This window comes from Limulus polyphemus, unplaced genomic scaffold (assembly GCF_000517525.1).
Source record: "Limulus polyphemus unplaced genomic scaffold, Limulus_polyphemus-2.1.2 Scaffold58, whole genome shotgun sequence".
NCBI lineage: Eukaryota > Metazoa > Arthropoda > Merostomata > Xiphosura > Limulidae > Limulus > Limulus polyphemus.
Genome location: NW_013665668.1, coordinates 51,147 through 75,398, shown reverse-complemented (window position 1 = coordinate 75,398; position 24,252 = coordinate 51,147). Strand labels below are relative to the sequence as shown.

The window sequence follows — 24,252 nt, the reverse complement described above, 5'->3', positions numbered from 1 at the left end:
ATTTAATAATTTTCTTAAGATTTTTCAACAATTTCATAAAGTTATAAAACAATTTCAACTACATAAAATAATAAAAAACACACACACTTCATAATGAATCACAGATGACCATAATGAATCCAATTACTAACCAGGTTCCTAGGTAAGAGTAATAGTCTTTGTAATTCAAGATTTTACTAACAATGAAAATGACTAAACAAGTACTATTAAAATAACATGTCTTTGACAATGTACGCTACCTGATGTCATAGTTGAATGGAGCTGTGCTTTAAAATTTTGTTCTTACAGCATTTCAAAAATTCTTAAAAATGTGTTGAATTCATGTAATACATCACTTACATGTAAAAACAACACACTGACAAAAGTTAGCATTTTCCTTACATGAAAATGTATTTCAGATAGATACTTATCTCTCTGCACCACTAAAACCCTACACACAACTGACATGGAATTTCCTGAGTATACCACAAGCCTTCAATAAACTCCTACCTATAAGACGGTGACAACATTTATGGTCAGTAACCCCAGCAAGCATTAGTACATGATTACAGGCTCATTCTTGACGATGCAAAGAAAATGCATTGGAAGTGGGGAGGTGATGCAGAGAGTTATGTGCCTATCTGATACACACTTTCAGGTAAGGAAAATGTTAACTTCAGAAATGTTACTTACCCCTCGTGCATGCACCACTTAAGAGCTAAATTTACACACTGAATATGGTGCTGATCAAATACAAAGACGAGCTCCTTTCTGAAATAGCAACAGAAAGAGAAAGCCTGTGAGATTGGGGTTGCCTAGTGGAGCAGCACTTAGTGGAATTCTGCATCCTTCTCAAGCAGGGCATACTCTTCACATAATATATATTTTTGGACTGAGATAGTAGAGCAAAAGATATAGGAAAAGTCCAGTGCTGGTGATTATGTGTCACCAAAATGGGAGGAATGTAGAATGTGCTATAAGGCTGGGACTTCGGGCCATTCCATCTCGGTCAAATACTTACATGATATAGATACTACACTGATAGGTGGAAGAAGAAGAAGCCCTCATTTGTTTTCCGAGGAAAACCCAAGACCCATCTGGTTGGACATATCCACTAAGAAACGCTTGGTAGATATTATAATTGGGTGTCCTCCTGTACTACACTTCCAGGTAACAACCCAACCTCACATCTGAAACAAGTCTCTTACCAGAGGAAAGGCACCATTCACAGAGAAAAATCTCTGTATTGACATCCCCAGTGGATTGGGACTAGGGAAAATAAGAGTTCACCTGTGCTGCACTAGAAGAACAAAGGATTGGGTGGGTTTAACACTTTCCATACTCCCTCACTCAATACAGATTTCAAGTAAGTATTCCCTATGAGGCAACACCAGCCACTCAGCAGGACCAGATGACCAAATATAATTAATGTAGTGTTTAGTTCCAGATGTACGCATTTTTTCTTGTATTTTCCTCCTTTTTGATGTGTTTTGCCTCCTCTTTTTTTCTTCACTTTTTTGGATTTGTATGAGAATACATATCATGGTGGTGTCATGAAATGTACCAGGGACATGAAGAACATAAGATATCAGTGACAGAGCTAGAAAATGAAATCAACAAGCAAAATATGTCACAGTAAAGTCTGGGTAAATTGGAGAATGATGACTGGAGGGAAGCAAAAATCATAGGCACACGAAATGGTCCATTTATGGAAGTCATGGGAGATTAATGTGTTAGGGGTAGTCCACATACTAGCCTGCAAGACCTCTTCCAATAGTTGGCATCAAGAAGAGGCAGGAATATGGCAAATCGTATGGATATGATATAAGAAACTACTTGGTCAGACTCATCGAAAGAAGAATATGGCAGTCAGATGATATGACAAATCCAATCTGTGAAAATGGTAGGGAATAAGTCTTTAGAGGAGGAGGTTAGCATGGAAAAAACAGGGAATGACAGTGTACTTGAAAGGGGCAGTTTGAGAGAATAGCAAAGGACAGCTCTAACTAGATATAAAAAATGATCAAGGAAAAAATTATATAATGAGAAAACAGAGGGGAAAAAAATAATCAATCACCTTTTCAGGCAGCCTAATTCTTTGGAAGAAAGAAGTGGTCAGGGAACAAATCAACTGGTCCTCATGACACAGAGTACGGGAGGTTGCAAAGGCATGAATGTCCAAATAATGATGACCACAAGAGACAAGAAGGAGAAAACAGATGAAAGAAATAGAATAGTGCTGGGCAAGAGGTGAAAGGTGTGGATAATGCCTCTCAGTAATTATCAATAATCAAGACGGATGGGTTCTCGTCAAAACACCAGGTAAAGCACATGCCTCCCTAGTGGTTGATGTAAGAAATGATCATAGAAGCATAGGAACAGATCACCATAAGAAGATCCAGCAATCAAAGATTTTTAGGCAAAGTCAAAAGAAACTGCAGACGTCACTAGAATGTTGAGAAGCAGAGATCATTCTACTGGAGACCAAACTGCATAGAAAGTGAAAGCATCAACACCCCCCCCCCCTCCCAACCATAAAAGAAGGCATCAGTGGAAAGATGCAAGTTGGGCAAAGGGAAAAGTGGTATACCCCAATCTGTGTTGGAGCGATCAAGCTACCATTACACAGATGGATGGCATAATGAAAGGAGAGGCATAAGGGCAGATAAGAGATTGCAGGACATGTGCCACAGATCCCTCAGTGCCAAGTGAAGGGGACAAATGTGTAGACAGAAGCTAGAGTCCCTAAAAATGAGAGAACCTCTTGTGCAAAAAGAGAAGGAGAGTGAAGAGCCTTTGATACCAAGATGTCTAGGTGTAAAAATGCAAGAGGAATCCTAAGATTGGGTAGCCAGGGAATTGAAGGGAGACTGTTGGCAAGCAGCCCCAGCCTGATATACCAAGGAATCAGGACACCCCCAAAGGTTGGTGCAGTGAGAAAGGACTTATGTCGAGTAGAGAGTAAGAAAAGAGGTGGATACCTGAAAGGAAAGCACCCAGCTCAAGGAGGTCCAAAGAACAGAGAAGTCGAAATGAAGACAGTAGAGGAAGAAATAGAAGACAGAGGGGGCAAACAAATAAGAACAGGTTGTTCCCATAATAATTATAGGGTTCGTCATTAAGGGCTGAGAGGCGAAGGGTTTCCAAAGGAGTAAAGATAAGATGAAGAAGAGCAGATTGTATGAAAGAAAGAGACAAAGAAGGATAAAGAGGAGCACCCCAAGTAGATAGAAGATATATAAGAGGTCATAGAATGGGAGTAATGAAGATGTGGAGGGCAAGAAAGATGTTGACCAATGCAGAGGTGGGACAGAAAGAGGCCCATGAAGTAAAGTGATTCAAGAGTCAGTGTGATGCACACACAGACAAAAGAAATCGAAAGTCACATACCTGAGTTATGAGCCTAACAAAGAGAAAAGAAAGATGTACCTATTTCTTATCATATAGACATGAGTTAGAAGCAAAGATGGAAGTGGAAAAGCTGGCCAAAATCATCCACAGATAATGCAGGTTCCACAGAAAGCAATGAAACAGAATGATGAGGGACCTGAACAGAAGTAGGCAGAAAGGACCCAATCACCTGATGCAAGACAAGGGTAACATAATGTTTGAAAAAACATTAGCAGTGATCATGTTGTCGTTTCACGGTTCATCACAGTTCTAGAAAATCATGGTAAGTTAATATTTCCATGAGATTTATAGAAGCTTGCCATGGATTGAAATCCAAAACCTGTCACATGTCAGGCTTTAGCTACACTGAGTGGTCTCAAGGGATAACTATTGAATGTTAGCTTCAGAAACAGACAAGCCTGTGGTTGCCACTGGCTCAATTGGAGAAAATACCTGAAGAGGAATGTCTTGACCTTGGGTTATTTTTTTCTTTATTTTTATTACAATTTATTTTATTTTCTTCATTTTTTTATGCATTAATTGTTTAAAGTAACACAAAGAAGAAACATGGTGGTTAGAGAAAATAACGTTGCAATCAGGTGGATGGAATGAAAGTGCAATGAGGACAAAAATACTGTAGTACTAAATAAATAAAGGCAGTATATCAAAGCAATTAGAAACTCAAAAAGCCCAGGAAAGAACACATATGAACACAGGTAGTGTCGGGGAAAAAAATAAGCCTATGATGATATCTGATTATCTATGATTATCTCTGTATTTCTTTCAATTTAAAAGAAGTTAAAGATGAAGTTCCTTATGAATGTGAATGCTCAATTGCTATAATTTTTCTTTAACAAAATCAAACATCAATTTCTCATTATGTTCTTTTTACGATATGTTTGGGCTTGATTTTTTAAAATAAATAAGCTGAACAATAGCCTTTAAATAAAAACATTCAGCAAAAATGTTCACTCTAGAAGTACAAATGAGAGACCATAATTGTAATCACATTTTAAAATCTTGTTTATTACTATTATGAAAATGCTAAAAATAGGAAAATGATAAACACACATTTTATCATTTAAATCCAAAATGCCTTTGGTTAACCCAAGTGATATTTTCACACTAAAAAGTATTTCTTGAAGTCTGGTAAAAATCAGAGATTCAAACAATTTATTAAACATGACAAGAGTCATATTATGTTGTGTCACACCTCAAGGTAACTTTAACTTGGACAGTTATATATATATAATTGGAGTTTGTGTGAATGTTTCAGATAATAAAGAAAATGATTCTACAAGTTCATTATTGTACAGTATGTTTACCAGCGACAATGATTAACTTCATATTGCTCCTTTACAAGTTCTCTAAGAAATGTTCAGTGGAGTTTTTATACATGTAAACAATAAATCATTAAGTAAGATAAATATTATTTTACATGAAACAAAACACAGTTTATCTTACCTTCCACAACCCTTCCATTCACACATATATTCTAGTTTTTTGTTGGTAGCTTTATTCATTGTTGACTTGCTTGCTAGACTGAAAGACTGTTTTTCTTGTCCTTTCTTTTCTCGTGCTCCTGATCCCAACTCCTTGGTAGTTCGGCCATGGTGGGAGGAGCTTCGTTGCTTATTTCCTGAAGATGCTGTCTTGGAGGAGTGACTATTTTGCTTTGTAGCTTGAGGAGTCTTACAGGAAGAGGAGCCCACTTCCTTGTTTGGATGAAGTTCTGGGCTGTGCGTTGAAACTGATTTGGATGAAACTTTACTGTCATGTCGAGGTCGTTTAGAGTCTGCTGGATACACTGTAGATGGGGTACTATCAGTGGACGGTCGTTTAACAGAAGTCTGACTGCTAAGAACATTCTGGTGGCATATTTGTGTCTTGGCAACAGGTGGGAACCCTACTAGTTCCACAGAATCTTCCAGTCGAACTACCGAGTTTCCTGTGGCACGTAGCAAGAGGTGTTGTGTTGGCAGTGCCTGGCTCGGATTGAGAATACTAACAATAAATGTAGCAGTCTGGCAGCCAGATGATGGAACCACCTGAGACATGGTTAGATTGGCTGGCTGAAGTACAGCTGTATTGGGTACAGGCTGTTGATTACACTGATTTTCTATGTTAGTCCTCGAAATGACTTTGGATGCACACTCCACAGTTCTAGCTATGTCTGAGAGAGAGGACAGGTCTGTGCCTGAAATTGGAGTTTCAGAATCTTTGAATAAACCATTTGTGCTTGTGGCTTCCCCTGTTGGTAGCCTGTCTTCTGAGCTTACCATTTGGTTATTGGCTATAAGAGTACCAGATGCAGTGTTTGATATGTTCACTATATTTGGTGTCCCACTAATAATGTCTTTTGAATCTAGAACTATTCTTCCTAACACAACACCACTATTACTGCCAATCTTTGGTGAACCTGCACAACTACCTTCGCCGTTTCCATTGTGATTTTCTAAATTAATATTAGTTATCTGCTCTCCAGATAAAGAAAACTTGCCTTTATCTAATAGCCCATTGAGAAGAGGGGAGTTCTTGAAAATTTTGTCTTTAACTAGCTGCCTCCTACGAACCTCATCTGTCTCCTTCGTGCCACTTAAAACGGTCTCAGAAAGCTGAGGCGATGAGACTACTGCTTTACTGGTACTTACAGCATAAATAGAACTTGAGGCTACTGAGGTTCCTGGTGAAGAAAGAACAAATTTTGTGACAGCATACTGATCATTTCCATTTGGAACAACAATTGTGGATTTGGCTAAGGAGTTGGTCACTGTAGATGAACAGTCAAAAGGTTTGGTGATTTGCACATTAAATGGCAAACTATAAAATTGTGAAGAGCCATTATTTTCATCTCCACTATTCCCGACACAATTGTTTAAGTGGTTAAAACCTGTATCTTGGGTAACTGTTCCTGGGTTGTCAACCACCATCACTTCACTATGATTGTTTTCTACAGAGTTTTCTAAATTAGAGAATTCTTCTAATGAATCATCAGCAAATACTTTTGAACAAATCTGTAAAAAAAAAAAAGATTTAAAATCATCATTAATATCAAAAAATAATCAATCCAGGCAAAGTAAAACTAAGATTCTCAAAAATAAGAAATGAAATCTAATTATCAGAAAATTTTTTTGCAGTTAATAAGCAATTTGGAAATATATGAAATACCTAAAAAGAAATAAATTAAAACTATCAAGATATTTGAAAAATATTGACTTGGTAATGAAACAAACAATTCAGGTGGAATGTAGCTAAAAAGAAACCAGTCTATGTTCCTTATGAATAGAAACGTTCTCTGGAGATACAAATGTTTTATTTTAAGCACATAATTAACTGAACTTTCTGCATAAACGTCACCTCAAAATTTAACCAACACATAATTCTGGAAGATAAACTAGTAAAATCTAAATGTGTAACTACTAAGAAAGCTCAACTTGACTTTTTTTCAATAAGTGAAAAATAAACACATTTAAGATTTTCTCCTGGATTTAAAAACACTTTGCACAAACTTCTGAACACATATTTATCTCTATCTAATTGAACTAATGTAAAATACAACACAACACCCAGAAACAGGTTTTATACAAAACTTCTGTTTCTGCCGAAACAAATTAGTGAATTTGTACATCTAATTCATAGTGGACATAATTTTCTAATAGAATTATTAAAACTGTTTTCTGCTATATCATATTTAACTAAAAGATATAGTTTCAAGTTTATGTTTACTTCCTAACACTTTTAACACTTCATATTTTTTTTTTTTTATATAGGATATAGTTCTAGAAAATGTATGTAGAATTATACACAGACTTTTCTATACATCAAAATACTTTTATTTGCAAGCTTTCGGCCCTCTAACCAGAGCCTCCATTGGGCAACAATGTACTGAGCAACATAAATTTGTCTATCTGTGGAACATTGATTTAAAATAGGTATCTAGACAACAATCGTAACAATAACTGACATCTGGTATTAAAGTTATTAACCATATAGAAATTATGATGAATATAGAAGATAAATCGATTACTCCAATATAATAAACATAAGGAAAATGCATTTATAGGTATTATATAGAAAAATAAAAAAAAATTTCATACTTCAAGTAATACATTGTAAAATTAAAAGTTTAATTTTACTTTGAAACCATGACAAATATGTTTTATGTCTTTGTAAGTGGTGTCCATACATTATTGTGTAGTTATTGGCTATTGTTTGATTAATACCCAATGGTGGTCCACTGTATTGTGCTTGGATGGTAATAGCTTTTTTGATTTTTCTCCATTTGGTGTTTTCTTCTTTGTCAATTATTTTTGGATTTTTTACGTCTATTATACGATTGTTTTCCTGAATGTAAAAGGCTATAGCTGATGTGTTTATTGCACAGTTCTTAATATCTCTTTGGTGTTCTTTGAACCTTATCTGTAACTGGCTTTGTGTTTCCCCAATTTATTGTATATTACACTCACACCAGGTGCTATAAACCACTTTCTTTGTGAGAGGAGTTGGAACTAGGGATTTTACCATTTTTTTAAGCAGTGTTCCACAAATAACAAATTTATATTGCTCAGTACAATGAAGACTCCGGTAAGAGGGTCAAAAAGTTGCAAATAAAAGTATTTCAACTTAGGGAAAAGTCTGTGTATAATTCCATATATTAATTTATCTATGTTATGAGCCTTAAAAATCAATCAATCAATAAATATATATATATACATACATATATGTGTTACAGGATTGAGAAAAACAAAGATACTTGTATATTTCACAAATATTACATTTACTACCATCATGGTTTCACCACTAAAGGCATCGTCAGATAATAATTGAATTATTTGTAAACAAAATATACATCTGTGTCTGTTTTTCTCAATTATAGAGTTTCACCAATTACTGATGGTTTCAAGTACTAATTATACAACATACATATATGTTTTACAGTATATGAGCAGCAATTTGACTTCTCATAAATGCTTTACATACAAGGATAGTAAGGACAAGTCATAAAATCAAAAAAAAACTTTATTAAAATTCTTAACATTAGATATTTCTTCTGATTGCAAAAACATTAGAAGCATACAAAAAACAATTTGTTCCTTTCTATCTGAAGCTGGCATTCTGTTTTATAGTTTTTGATTAAATATCAAAGAACAACATATTAAAAAGCAATTATTTTCTTATAAAGTTCTAATTATTCATAATATTATCATGCCTACCTCTGACAGGATATCTCGTTGAACACCATTCACATGTGAAGAAGTAACAGATGATTCTGTTTTAATAACCAAGGGATTAGTAGAAGTAACGCTGGAGACCTGACTAGACATCTGAAAATTTGATTGTGGTTTTAGCTGATTATTGGCAGCTACTTTTTCTTCCATACCTGGTTGTATGTCACTGGAATGACTTATACTGTTGGCATTATTAACATAAATCAAAGGAGTATTAGAATTTAATAGTGATTTTGGTGAATCTGTATTGGATGAAATGACTGATTCTGACAAAGTTATATGAGGTTTTGAAGAAGCCATTGTAACTAATTCAGGAAATATCACTCGTGTAAAAGGTTCAGCTGGAGCAACCAACTTTGATACACTTGCATGTTTAAATGAAGTAACAGGGGTAACTGAGGCAGCTGACATTGCTAGTGGAGCTGTAATAGAGGCTGAATTGATCATCTCTGTTAATGTTACATTGGTAACTGTATTAGGTGAAGTAACTGACCGAGACTGTGTGAACTGTGATGTTAAATTAGTAGTAACTGTCATTTCTGAAACACTTACAGGAGTAACTGGAGAAGGTGATTGACATGATGTAACTTGTGGAGTTGATTTAACTGATGTAACCATTGTTGACAAACTTGCATGTGTGACTGTAACTGCTGGGGAAACTGAATGATATAGATTGACCTGTGAATTTGGACTAGTGGAAGTGATTTCTTCTGATAATGTCATGTGTGTAGCTGAAGAAAGTGAATCAGATAAAGTGATCTGGGAAACTGGATTGACTGATTCTGGCAAGTTTCCTTGTGCAGATGTCTGATTCTGGGTAAGTAGCTGGTTTCTCTGAAGATTCCTGCTAACCTTACTGGCCAGTAAAGTTTTGATTAGAGAACTTGAACCCGAGGAAAGGTTTGAACCACATACAGTTTGGGTGGGTTGTTGACGGGACTGGTTAGAGGAGGGTGATGAACAAGTAGAGGTAAGCTTGCCCTTCAAGATTGGACTACTACTGGAACTAGTAACTGGAGAAGGACAAGGAGATGGTGTACGAGACAAAGGTGGTCCTAAACCGCTAGTAGCTGCTGTTCCTAACAAAATAAAAAACCATTGGAGAGTGATCTGAGTTGTTACCTATTACATCACATGTATTTATATCAACCTTTTTTCAAATAATTTTAAAGAATTATAATATTTGAAAATGTGCATATTTTAACAATGTTAACAGGAAGAACTATTAAGGTTCTTGCTAATAGATTATGTCATGTTAAAACCCTTTATCATGGGCTATTTAATTACATTCTTGACTATTCTTTTATATATAGTAATTTTTATTAATGATTAGAATAGAAAAAAAAAATCAAATTTCCTGGATTTCTTTTTCATCCCATGACATATATTATATATATATATCAATGTTAATTGTACTTTATAGGAAGGATGTTCCAGGTCTCAAGCTGACCTTGGACCTCTTCCACTAGCATAAATTATGTTTAATCTGATGTCCATAATTCCACATTATTGCCCAACACTGCAATCTATATTGTAACAAGATTCTGCAAAAGTTGGTAAGGTCAACTTAGATGACACATCTTAACAACCTCTCAACCACAGAGTGGAAGTTTGCTTCCAGCACCATGTTTAAGCAGATCAAATGTGTAAAAGATGCACTGGGAACACATGAATATTGTACGGTCCAATGGGATTCATACAATTCCAGTTTCTTGGGTCATTTTCCTCATAAAAACAGCCATGGATTTTTAGATGTGACTGAGAATTTCTGAGCTTTTAGCTTGTGATTCTTTATCAACCTGGAATTCTTGTTTATTATCTTGTTATCAGGACCAGATGATATGCATACTTAGCTTCACTGTGATGGCTTTCTGGACTGAAGGGTTTTCTTTTGTAACCACAGTTTTCACTCTGCAGATGAGGACATTGTTCCAGATTGGCTTGAACTATAGTTCCAGAATCTAAGTGATTTGTTGAATGAGTTTCTCTGCTTCCATGAGGAAGAATGAAAGCTTCCTTTTTGAAATTTAGAATTTGCTGGTTCTTTATTACTTAAAAATCTCAATTTATGAACATTCATCCTCAGAAATACTGTATCCTTCTCATCTAACAGTGTTGGCAATACACTGTTAAAGGATCGAGAGATAATCATGAACCAAATATATAGGTGCTAACAATGTTATCCATGGTGTCACATCTAACATCTGCAGCAACATGCCATTGTTTATATAAAGTGTGATTAAATTAGCCATCTGTACTCTAAATCCTCAGACACAATACAAGTGCAAGGTGAAAATGTTCATAATTCTGAATGGGTGTATGTGTGTGTGTGTGTGTGTGTGTGTATATATATCCAAATTCTAGAAAATTTCAGTAGAATAACTATTTTTCAATACAGTTATGGATCACTTCAGTATTATAAATTTTTCTTAATACTACAAAGTTTATCCAAACAGTTGAACACCATAGTGACATGAACTTCAACATGATTTTGTACAGAGAAATGTTTTATTCTTTTGCATTTTGAAAAAAATTAAGCATTTTACTTACATTCTCAAAAATCTATTTTGTTATACATATTTTGTAGGAATTGTAGTGTAAAAGGCAAAAAATTAAAACAATGAGTATCTGATGTTTTAAAAACCTATGGTATCACAATATTATGGTCCAATAATGACAGAAAAATTAAATACTATTTTAAATACACAAGAGCTACGATTCTACATTAATTCTGATGGTTTTTTTTTATTACTGTAAGTATTCAGAAAAACACAAAATCTGAACAAGATCTGAAATACAAGTTCTTAAACAAACTATAACAAAACAATTTCTAAATAAGTTTGATCATATCAGTAATATACCTTGATGTGTTCCTAAGTTAATTGCTAAAGGAATTGAAAATCCAGCATTTGGTTTTCTTCTTAATCCATCATGGTGGAAAGTGATGATTCCATTTTTAGAGTCAACTTTTCGTAAGCCTGAATGTGGGAATGTGTTTCTTGAATGAATAAAAAAAAAAAAGAAGAAGAAAAATTAACACATAATTACCAATTACTATCCAAAATTATACTAAAGTTTGTTATCCAAGAATCTGTTATATAGAATTGCAAGGTACCGAATTTATTCATGTTAAATACAAAACTTGTGGGCACCACCAGACTCTATATACAGATATTCTCCAAGTACTTTACATCTTACTTTCTATGTTTTAATCCTTTTCTTAAAACTTTTCCATCTTAGTTTTCACATTATTCTTCAAATAAATAATGTTTTCTAATTATTCACAATGAATATGATATACAAACCCTTATTATTGAAAACATAATTTGTGAATCTTCCACTATTACTTGCTTAATTAAAGAATGTCTACATTACATTTTTGACACAACAGCAAGAATTCCTCAGAACGTCTACCAAAGTCGAACACAGTCATTTTAATGTAAGATGATATTTTAACAAGTTTGTTTCTATTTCACATACTGTTGGTTTAAAATAAGATACCACTAACAGAGTCAATGTTAATTACTGTTTAGTTTAAGTCATATCTTTACTAAGCATAGTTCAATATTTTACATCGGTATCCTACATACCAAAAGTTATGAAAATGAAACTGAAAAATAGTACAGATGATATAATGCTATTTGTAACATTCCATTTAAGCAAATAGGCAATTTTTTTATAAGTAAGCATACATTTTTTTTTCTTCCACTTTTTTCAGACTCACAAACAAGGTGTATTGTTGAGTTTACCTACCTTACACAGTTAGCAAAGATGCTAGCATTGACAACCCCTTTTCTACCAGCCTTGTTGCATGCTGTAACATATTCAGCATAAAGATCATTCCTTGCTACTGAATGGCCCAAAGCAACTTCATAGGTACTCACTAACCTACAATGATTGAAAATAATCAACTGATGCATAATTCCTCAAACACTGGATTATATTTGAAAAATACCACTAATGAAAACTGACAGAACCCCATGCTCTATTGGTTTTGTGCATACTAAGTTCTATTGATGATGAGGTTTTTAGAAATAATTATAATATCATACATAAAACCCTGCTGGTTAACCCTACAACATCAGACTTTTCAGATATTGCTTTATCTTTTCCTACACTAATGTACCAGAAGTAGGTCTACAAGATATCAATAAATAGTATAACTGAGAATAAATTAGAGGTTTCTCAATACTCCTTACGTATACTTATCTACACATAGAGGTTAACAGAGAGGTGTACATGAAAATCTAAATTTTTCAGTAAAATCATTCAACACAATTATTCAATAATACAAATATTATTAGAAATATAGAAATTTCACAGCCATTAATGGCTAATGAAACACACTGGCACTATAATAACGTTGCTAATCATTTAATATTTCTATGCATTTTTGTTAACAACAAATGACCTGCACTGTTTCATTCTTTCAGTCAACATGATATTCCAGCATTAAGAACAATACACAAGACAAATGTAATTATAAATCAAGAACAATTTAAAGTTCTTGCAAGAGTGACTAGTGAACACAAACTGCACTTAACAGGAAGTCAACACTTCAAGAAAGAAAGTAAATTTACTGAAAACTGAGTTTTTAACAATATATTGAAAAGTCAATCCTCAAACCATTAACTTTTGTTTGGGTTTTTAGTGTGTTGATAAATATGGTTTTGTATGTATATATGTATGTTTTCATTTTTTTACAGAAACCAAATTTCTCTTTTTCTTTAAAATGGTAGTGTTCAAAATAAGTAGTTTCTGGTTGTCCGAGACAACCAAAAGTATTGACAGACAACTCAAATGCACTACTATGTTGTCCCATGGCAACCTAGATATCTAGCCCATATTGGCATATTCAAAGTACTATATAAGTTACGAGTAATATATTTATGAGCACCGTGTTCTGATTTCCATGGGGAAGTGATCATCAAGACTACACACACTGTAGCCATCGGAAAGTTTTCTACTCTCCAAAACAGAAGTGGTGAGGGTTTTTAAAGTACAATTCTATGACTTTCCGGTGATTTCAAAAATAAAAAATTGCCTGGAAATGTTTGAACCCATTGTTCAAAAATGTACTGGCAGTTTTTATTTTTCTGATTTTGGATTAGTATTTTAGGGAAGAATTCCATGTATACATGATGATAGGGTAACTTGTAAATCCTTTTAGGCTGCTTCATATTTACTTATACACACATTTATGTTGAGGTAATTTGAATACCTAACAAAACAATAATACTAAAGTGAGACTTAAGAGCATTGTGGTACCAGTAGAAAATATCACAGTCTCTGGTTACTGTATGGTTACAGGTTCAAGACAGATCACCACATGAATTAGAGCAAAACAGAAGAGTAATCTGCAGGCAACCTCTTATATATGCATCACACTGTTGATGCTTCTAGCGACTTACAGCAACAGCATGCCTCGAATGTTCTCATTAGTTCACTAGCAATTCACATGCATATGATAACCTTATAAGTACAGCTAAGTGCATGAGTAGCACATATTTTAAACAAACCTTTCCTTTTTTTTAAATTGGGAAAAATCAGCATCCCAAAGTCATTTTTTGGGACTCATTGGGACAATACCAGATAACCGGGATATCTGATAACCCTAATTATACATCGTGGTTTATATTTTTTCATGAAGTTCCAAGATAAAATCATGATTTTCTATCAACTAAGGAGCTTCCTACTGTAATATTTAACTTTCAACAATGTAACACCAAGTTTTTAATTTTCATTGGTCAACTAATTTGTTCATTCAAGTGTAGACAACTATAGTTTATTGCAGACAAACATAACTGGTCCAAATGTTGTTACTGTGAAATAAAACTAACAACTACGACTCTAAAAAATGATAACAATGCAAACTTCCTCCTCTGTCACATGTGTATGATGCTCATGAAAAACAAACAAACATAAGACAATCCTATAGTCTAAGGTTGGTTAATTACCAAGTGAGATTTGTGAGTAAATTTATTCAGCATAACCATACTTGTCTGTGGGGCATGTCAACCGGGATGGGTTTCTTTTATGTAGCTAAATGGTGAATTTTGAAAGAATAAAGTGACACCATACTAAGACTAGAAAGTTCAATATTTTTGAATGAAGATAGAGAAAGACAAACATTGTGATATAAAGTGGCATTACTAAACATACAGAAATCTTGAACATCTACACACAGAGAATAAAACTTTATATCTCTTTGGGGTAGCAAGCAAATGAAGAAGGTGAATTGATTAAAAATAACCAAGCCATGAGGAAAGAGGCTACCCTCTGAATGACTTTTATTTTATTTCAGTACTCTATAATGTGTGAGACAAATAAGGTTTAGGTTGACTGAATATAAAATGAATTAGATTTGCACTTTAGGCTCCAAGGGCATGACCAGGGATCAGAATTTTTGAGACTCATGATCAATGAGTCATTGTATTTATAAGAGTGATAAGAATGTATTACCAATTTTGTAAAACCTTCTTAAAGTGAACCATGTCAAGACTATATTAGTAAGTATACATGAAAGTTTTCATTATGTCTCCAAAAGACAGACTAGCAAATAAAGCACCATCTGTTGTTAAAAGTACAGAGCATAATAAATTTACTATACTTGTACCAAAACATTACAACAAAGCTAATGCAGTAGTTCAGAAAATAATACACCCACAGAAAACAATTACATCTGATAAAACAAAAAACATAGTATAAGACTGAAATAAAAATACATCAGTAATAATACAGTTTTCGGAGTAGTCATCACAAACAATTAGACATTTAATTAGATCCTTGATACCAAAACTAGTAGTTCTAAATCTATTTAAACATATGGCAATACTCACCAGTTACATGCGAATGATTCAGAATCTACTTCTGATAAAGGATGTGGAGTAGTTTTTGTTTGAGTCGACGTTGCAGATGAAGCTTTACAGTATTAGAGAAAATATTTACAGTGACATTTATGTTTATAAAAAACACAATGTGATAAACTGCACACAAAAAAATTCATAAAAGTATATAAAAAAATGATACAAAACATATTCTTTAAATTGTAAAAAGATACGTAAATGTAACTGAATAAAAACAAACAGAAAAGCTATAATGAAAATTTATTTTTCTTAAAAGTTAGAAAAACTTATCAATTAAACAAATCAATAAACAAGTGGTAGCATCAAGATTCATACTGAGGTCTTCTTGTTAGAAAGGTAGGGGTATACTATTCACTTTTTTGGAGGTCTTCCCTATTAAAACTTGAATATTTCAAGAGAGGTATATAGGTTTTTCTAACTTCTGTACTAGAGTGACTGCCTTAGATGGATGTAGAAGGCTTCTTTTTATCTTTCTCATTATTTTAATATTACTTCAGTTTATTGTATGGTCTTCTTCTTCTCTGGTACAATTACCTTGCAGACAGATCAGTATTACAGCTTTCTATATCTATTAATGTTACTGAATTCTGACTTTAGTTGGTTTTTGTTTACCCAATGTAATGCTATGAATGTTTTTTTTATCTCCTTTGGGTCTTTAGGAGGTTTGGTGTGTAATAACTGTGACTGTATTGTGTTGTGGCTTCTTGATATTTTCCTGACTTTAAACTAGTTATATATATATATATTCTCTGTATGTCTTCAGAGTGTCTCTGAAATACATGAATGTGGCAGTGTGTCTGTAACTTTCTTCCTGCTTGTCTCCACTATATTCTTTATCAAGTGCTCAGGGCTTTTTTGGATTTTGGGACAGCTTGAAGCTGCTCGGAAATTAACATCTTCACACAGCAGGAGAACTTTCTGCAACCTGTCAATTACTGTACAGTACATTAAAGTTGTCTCTGGGAGGATTGTGAGTATACACGATCATAGATGTGATAGCAGTTAATCACGTGATATGGATCGAATGAGCTATATTTATCAAATTGATACTATGTTGACTACACGTAGTCAATTATTGAGGTTACATGTAGAGGTAAGTAAATATTGTTGATAGGGAGGGCTGAGCCCAAGACTAGGCCTTCATACTGTTTGTAATTTTTATCTTTACACCGGAAGTAAGTTGTATTGATAGAGAGAGATGCTAGTTCTACTATCAAGAAGATAGTCTGAAGGGTGTTTTCCCTGAGAGTTTTATTGTTTTCAAACAGTTAGCAGAAAATCTGTAGTATTTCAAGAGATACTTCTCTTAAGAACAACTAAATAGTTAGATAATTCAAGTCCTAATGGTGAGACCCTGGATGAAAGGATGGCTCACCAGCTCTCTAACAAGAAGACAAAAGACTTAACCCCAACAATACCAATGCACAGTCCTTCTCATGACTTCCCCAAAGAGAACAGCTGGTTGGCAGCTGAAACACAGGATATAATCTAATAATCATAACAAAAATGTATACTTTGCATTTGTATTAGGTATTTAAGACTAACAAAAATAAATTGACTCTGAAGCTGTTTTCAAAAAAGCACACACACATACACACACACATATATATATATAAATACAATGATAAAATGTAACAAATTATATAATAGTTTTTAAATATTTTTTAACAAGTTTTTTCACACACAATATAAAACTTGACACATTATGTTACTAGATAACAACTGTCTCTAAACAACAGCCCAAAAAAGCATTAACATAAAAAAATTCATTGAGAAGGTTCTAGAGGTTACCTGAATCAATTTGTGCAGACACATAGAGAAAAATATTACTATTTTGAATGCTAAGAAACAAATACAAATTACCAGTACATGTTAAGTAATGTATAGGCTACCTGTTGCGTGTGAAGGAGTACCAGGACGAGATACGTTCTGCTGAGATGTCTGAGAAACTGGTACAGCTCCTGTTTCAAACGTTTCAACCAGCTTGTAGTTCTTGTGTGTTTTATCTCCACAGCTTTCTGGGTCTAGTGTCAGCATGTTTACCAGAATTGCTTTTAAAGAAATAATGAATGCTATCACTGTTACATTTTATCATAATCAAGGTTATAAGGCACAAGCTTTCAAAGAGCCTAACTTCTTTGTTCTTTACTGGTTTGACTTCACAGTGAAATTGGGCTACACTGAGCAGTTATAACATTTGGATCTTATATAATTTATATTATTGGTGATTTATGCTTTAAAACCTCCTGACATCAGTAAATCTTTCAGTTTTATTCGTACCAAAACATATTTCATGATTGTTGATGCAAGCTGTTTTGAAACGTATACTGTATATGCATCATACCCTTACCTCATATCTCACATTCTTCCTATACACACACTTATACATGTTGGAAGTATCTAATAATTCCACTGATTTAACAATGTTTATGAAAACATTATTTTACACCCAACCTTTATATTTGTACAGTTACTTCAAAATAATGAATAGCTTCACTCTATCTATAAATTACAAGTAGGTTCTGTTTAAGAGTTTCTTCCATGATACCAATCTGCAACTAATAAAGGAAGGATGTCTCAGCACCACTGAATGAGGTTAGTACAGAATCCACCGTGTTTCTACATTACTTCTCATGACACTTACAAGAAGTCTTTATAGACCCATTTCAGTTCACACTGCAGTGAGTTCTATAAGTGACTGAATTCTAGGTACAGTTAGTGATCTATATGAAATGTGGCAAACTGTCCTACATAATTAACAAATTTTCTAAAGAAAGCTGAAAATCAAGTTAGGTTGATAGCCTGGTTGGTTAAAGCGACTTCATGGGTATCAGGAACCTTGGAAACAATCCAAACAGCCTCAATTTGTAGTTCTTCAAAACTTTCTAACAATGTAAATGACTGAAAAATGATTAAGATCAAAATAACCATACCAGTCACTATTATAGTTTCTGATAATAGTAAATAAATAAGCAGTAATTTACTGAAAAATTGTTGAAAAAATTGAGGGTACCAATGCATTTGTGGACTCTGATGATTTTTTCACAAGTCCTTTTGCCTAGACCAGAGATTGCATACAATGCTTCGAGGGTGTGAGTAAGCAACATGATGTCTTGGACGGTCAGTAACATGAACATTCTTTCACAAACCTAAGGTCAAGAGATAAACAAAATTTACAATTTAATATCGGAGACTAGATTATCTCAAAAATTCATATAAACCCTTTTCCTTAATCCATACTTGCTACATGTATATGTCTATAGAGATTTAAATAAAACATCATTAGTTACCTTACTGTGTAAAATAACAGAAACAAGAATAAAAAATGTAAAAAAAAAGAACTAGAAAAGAAAAGTACTTTCTAAAATAATTTTAAAGCAATAAGTGGTACTAAAGTATAGTAACAGATATAATTATGAAAACACACAAGTGATACATATACATGAGTCACAAACACTGAGTAATGGCAGTTAGATGGCAATGTTTTATTAATAGAAAATAATATTACAGAAAATACAAAAGCACACGAGTCCTTTGCTTTACATTTTGCTTTCATGCTGCTTTACAGATTATCAATGTATAATTATGATATATTGTTTTGAATGTCCTGTATTACTCTCACAATTCAGCCAAGTTGTGCAGTTACTTTTTGACCTTTATCCTTTTTATATAAGCTCATACAGCCTCAAGAATGTTCATTTTGGAACTTCATGACTTTTAATGTTCCATCGGCCTTTTTACCTTCAAGATATCATTTCACCACATTTGATGTATTGCTCATGGTAACTGTCTTGCTACAAGATGAATCACTACATGATGAGTCATATTCCTGAGGAAATGATGGTTCAAAAATCTGCCTTTACTTGTCAGCAGTCAGATCATCATCAATTTTAAGTAGATCACTGGTGCCACTGGATGAGATGCATCCCCAAAATTGTGCTGATCCCCCACCATGCTTTTTTGTCGCGAATATAGATTGGCTACCATACTGTTCTTCTCTCTGCCATCAAACAGCCATTAATTGTTGCCAAACAATTCAAACTTGGAGTCATCTATACAGAGCACAAGCTTCCAGCTAAACTCATTCTACAGTTTGTGTTCTGTACTCATTCCAACCTTTTGGTTTGATTACCCTTTCTTTACTGCTAATGTGTATTTTACTGTTCTCAAGTTAACATTCACACCTGTATTTAAAGCAAGGTCATTAGCAAGTTCTGTATTGTCTATTTTCTACATCATAAAGAATATACCCCAAGATATTTAATAACATTTTTGGAGAATTCCAGTTTTCTACCTCAAACACTTCTATCATAATCAGTGACTGTTTCACATACCCCCTTTTAGAATCTTGCATACAGATCCTACTTAAAGATAGTTATGACACAATTTTTTGCATGGGTTATCCTCAAGAATCAAAAGCTTTGATTTCTAAATGATTGCCAAATGGTATGGTCTAGTCATGGATCCCAGGCATACTTTTAAAGACTTTATACTACTGTGCAACTTTCTTATTGTAAACTATCAAAATGTGACTATATCATGGTGCAGTTCATTTTCACACTGTAAAGCATAAGCCTTCCAATAGTATTTGCATTATATACCATTTTTACTCATCATTTTCGCAATTACTTCTAACACTGTGTATGCATTTTTTCGACACCAGCTTCTCTGTTAAATGCCAAATTTACAGACTATGTGCAACATTACTGACAACGAGCATTTTAAAAGAGGTTGGTGGAAAAGGGGACACCAATAAATTTAAATATTTTTTTGTATCATCAATATCATAAAACTACTAGTTTTTTGCAAAATGTGTTTTTTTTTAAGCTCCAAGTTACATAATGTGCTATATGTGCTCACTGTAGGTACCAAATCTCAACTTTTAGCCTTATAAGCCAGGAAATTTTATTGTTGAACCACCAGGAGATTTATTGAAAAGTAAACTCTTCTTTGAGAACACAGATATTAATAATTAGGGTTTAGCCAACTACATCTTGCATGAATGAAATAATACAAGTAGCTTAAGACGTAATATCACTCAAGCCTTCAAAACACACAAAAATACAGCTAAGATTGTACCCAATGCTACAATACTAATAAATAATCATTAAAAAAAAACAAAAAACCTCAGCTACAAATTTGTAAGCACACACACTTATTTCCAATAAACTATATAAAAATTATAAAATCTTATAAATACTCCATCCTCACAAAAATATTTGAAATTTCATGATTAAAGAAAAATCAAGAATAGAAAATTGCAAGCAGAAACTTCTCTTCTGAGTACCAACTCACTTCAAACTGAAGGTCTGAAGCAATTACTTCTTCACTGCTCTCAGACTGACATAATTTGCCTAGTATTTCCAGAGATGTGATGGTCAAGTGTCGATCTTGTGACAGAATACCCTGTGTCACTGTTCGCCACATTATCCTTGAAACCAGATCTTTTTCTACATCTAGAGAAACCTGGAAAGAAAAAAATCATTTTTTACACACCTATCTGTTTCTATGGCTTACTTATATGCAATACTTTCTAAATATTTCCGTGAGGTTGCAACTGGTTCTTTACTTTTGACCAAATTTCTGCAAAATCAAAAACAAGAATACATGTGCCATCATTAAAGACATAACTAATAGTTGTTTTCACATTTACTTTTCTATATCCCCATTATAACATATTCTCCAAAGTCTCTGGCTTTACTTGATTTCAATCTTGTGTTTGTTACTGACAGTTATTCAAGAAGTTCAGACAGGAACACTTCAGCCCTTTTCACCAACATGCTTTTATACCTACAGTATTACATCAGCAGCCTCTGTGTTTAACATTCTACTGAAATGAATCCTAGAAGTTTTATCACTAAAATTACCCGTGAAGCAATATTTCCCAGAGTATCTAAGGCAATCTGTCTCAAGCTGGACCATTTGCTGTGTGCACACAAAAGAAGCATCCTGAAATTGATAAAAAAATAATAATAATTAGAAAATAAGGCCTAGTAAATCACAGAAAAACAACAACAATATAATCACACAGAAGTTATTAGAGCTTAAACTTTTGAATAAACCACATCAAATAAGCTATTTCTTTAATTCCTTTTTTTTCATGGCAACTTAACTAGATACTGTTCAAATATTTTTTGTTAAACTAACACAGCAATGCTCTGAAATAGGTACTTTTAGTTATTACAAATGCATAATATGCTTAAAACAAAACAGATTTTTAAGAACAGTTCAACTGTGCAACTACAGTTTTTGTGTAGTGTGTTAAACCTTAGTACAAAGTTGCATAATGTGAAGACTGAAATAAATGTTGAAATTTTAATAATACAAACACTTTAAATTATTGATATCAATTAAGGTATTAAAGTTTGTTATCCTTCAAAGTTATACTAGTTATCTAATTAGTATGAAATGTTCAATTCTTTAGCCTAATTAGAAATAATAATAACTCATTATGACAACAGCTGCTTAAAATTCATAAGCTACCATTAAGTTACACTATGTTGTGCACTGAAGTATACAAAATATCTGAAGCTACTGATCTAACTGGACAAAATATTGACACACAAGACCAAAGTTTTCAATTCTGATGGTTTTGAGTGTTTTGAACTTAGAAACCACCACAAATTATATTCCACTGTGTACTGATGAATAAAACACAACTAATTGGTCTTATATAAAATGTTAAATTTTTTGGTCAAAAGCTGTATTTTTTAAATATTATGATGCACACACAAACAAAGTTAAAAATGCAGTACTTTACAACTGACTCTTAGGCTAGACATTGTCTACTGTTCATCAGTCAGGGTATTATTATTTTGTATTAGACCTAACAACAAGAAACACCAAGATCCAGCTTAAACGTCCAAGAAAGTAGAGATTTGTATTAAAAAAGAAAAAAAAAGATTTCTTTTATGCATCATCATTTGCAGTCTTTTAATAAAACTCTAATATTCTTTCCCATCAATCAATGAACAAACATTAATTAAATCAGAAGTATCACTAGTAGATTTGTATGTACAATGAAAGTAATTTTGATGAATTCCTAATCTACAGAAACACAATACGTTACCTGATGCAGTCTGAACTAGCTGCTAAGACAGAGATGTTGTGTTCTTCAAAGGATAAGTTGTGCAGTATCAAGAGAATCTAATAAAATAATGTTAAAAACATAAACATACTTTACCCTACATTAGACTATATATTTTTTGGGTATAAATGTAAAAACATTACTCTATTACAATTATAAGATTGTATAAAAAAACAACAACTGAAGTCCGTTACAGGTTTCCAGAAGAATAAAAGTTTTTTCAAAGACATTTTTACAATATGATTTTGTATAATTATGCTAACGAGGCCTTAAGATCAGTACCAGAATTCATCATGATGGCTGTGCTCAAAGATTCAAAATGTTGAACAAGTTTGATAAAACTTATTAGCAGTAATACTGGGGGTTGAGTAAGTTATATTAAAACAATTTTGAATATTAAAATCAGCAAGACATGTGATAACAACAGTCTATATAAACTTGCATTGGAACAACATATATCAAAACTACATTTTGACATTGTTTGGCATTTTTAGGTTGCTTTTGGGAAGGGTATGTAACAGCTGCTTCCAATGTAAAATATTCATACACTCAACTTATAAAGATGTGTTTAGATCTGGCATTTAGAAATTCTAAGATGAGGACATCCCTTATACTTAATAGCACTACAGAACAAAGGACTATGGATCAACTTGAAGTACCAAAACCATCTAGCAGTGGAATGCAAAGTATAGCATCTTGTAACAAGTAGGAATCCATGGACACAAAGGTCAGTTGCAAAAAAATGTCCACATGTCCCACACAACAATATGCAACAAATCCAGAAGGATCTCCATACAGAAAAATGACACAATAAATAGGTATGCAAGTTGCCTTCTCAACGTATCTGTTCAATCATTGCATACCTCAAGCATCTGCAGAATGAAATGAGTATTCATGCTATTCCACATGAAGACATAGTTCCTGGTTACAGTACTTGTGGATTTCTATACAATCAGACTCTTGAAATGGGAACAGAAAAACCACTGTTCTTATACACTAGATGGATTATGGAAAGCCAGCTGAAAGAAGTGGTGTACTTTGGAAACTTGCATTGGTCATCAGGTACAGCATGACTGCATATGGCAACATGGACTGTAATGATATGGCGAGACACCGAAATCATTTTAATGTAATGTACTCAACCTCTGTAATGCAAAGTTCCATCATTTTCTAGACAAAATGTTAAGCTAAACACTTGCCATACATGTCTCAGGACATCTGAGAAAGAGTACTTCAATAATGAATGAATTTTTCAGCCTTTGAATAAATAAAATTTCTGATAGAGAATATTTTTCTTTTGTTATGTATATGGTTACTCAGGAAGAACAAATTAATACTTCATTGACATTGCCTATACTATAACTGATTAATTCAGGGTTATTTTGTTTCTCAATGATTTAAATTAGCTCTACCTCAGAGTTATAAAACTATTTCAATGACGAGGAACCCACTTTGAGACTAATAATGACTGGAGACGGCTTGAATGGGTAATGAAGAAAAACTTTAATATAAGTTTAACATAACAGCAAATGTACAACGTTTTAACAAGGTTTTGTCATTGTACCTGATGATGACAAAACCTTGTCGAAATGTTGTACATTTGCTGTTATGTTAAACTTATATTAAAGTTTTTCTTCATTACCCATTCAAGCCGTCTCCAGTCATTATTAGTCTCAAAGTGGGTTCCTCGTCATTGAAATAG

The 24,252-nt window shown here is 33.3% G+C and overlaps 1 protein-coding gene across 2 annotated transcripts in view; it reads right to left on the bottom strand.

The window, feature by feature from the left end:
- LOC106464182 (AT-rich interactive domain-containing protein 2-like) overlaps positions 1-24,252 on the bottom strand; it is a 73,785-nt gene that overhangs the window by 6,842 nt on the left and 42,691 nt on the right. For both annotated transcript variants that reach the window (XM_013924309.2, XM_022392142.1), the window contains 10 exons: positions 22,533-22,609; positions 21,331-21,412; positions 20,759-20,929; positions 18,477-18,612; positions 17,356-17,514; positions 15,437-15,518; positions 12,351-12,485; positions 11,459-11,595; positions 8,583-9,676; positions 4,834-6,383 (listed from right to left, as the gene is read on the bottom strand). In XM_013924309.2, the coding sequence (XP_013779763.1) occupies positions 4,834-6,383; positions 8,583-9,676; positions 11,459-11,595; positions 12,351-12,485; positions 15,437-15,518; positions 17,356-17,514; positions 18,477-18,612; positions 20,759-20,929; positions 21,331-21,412; positions 22,533-22,609 (3,623 nt within the window). The remainder of the gene's footprint in view (positions 1-4,833; positions 6,384-8,582; positions 9,677-11,458; positions 11,596-12,350; positions 12,486-15,436; positions 15,519-17,355; positions 17,515-18,476; positions 18,613-20,758; positions 20,930-21,330; positions 21,413-22,532; positions 22,610-24,252) is intronic.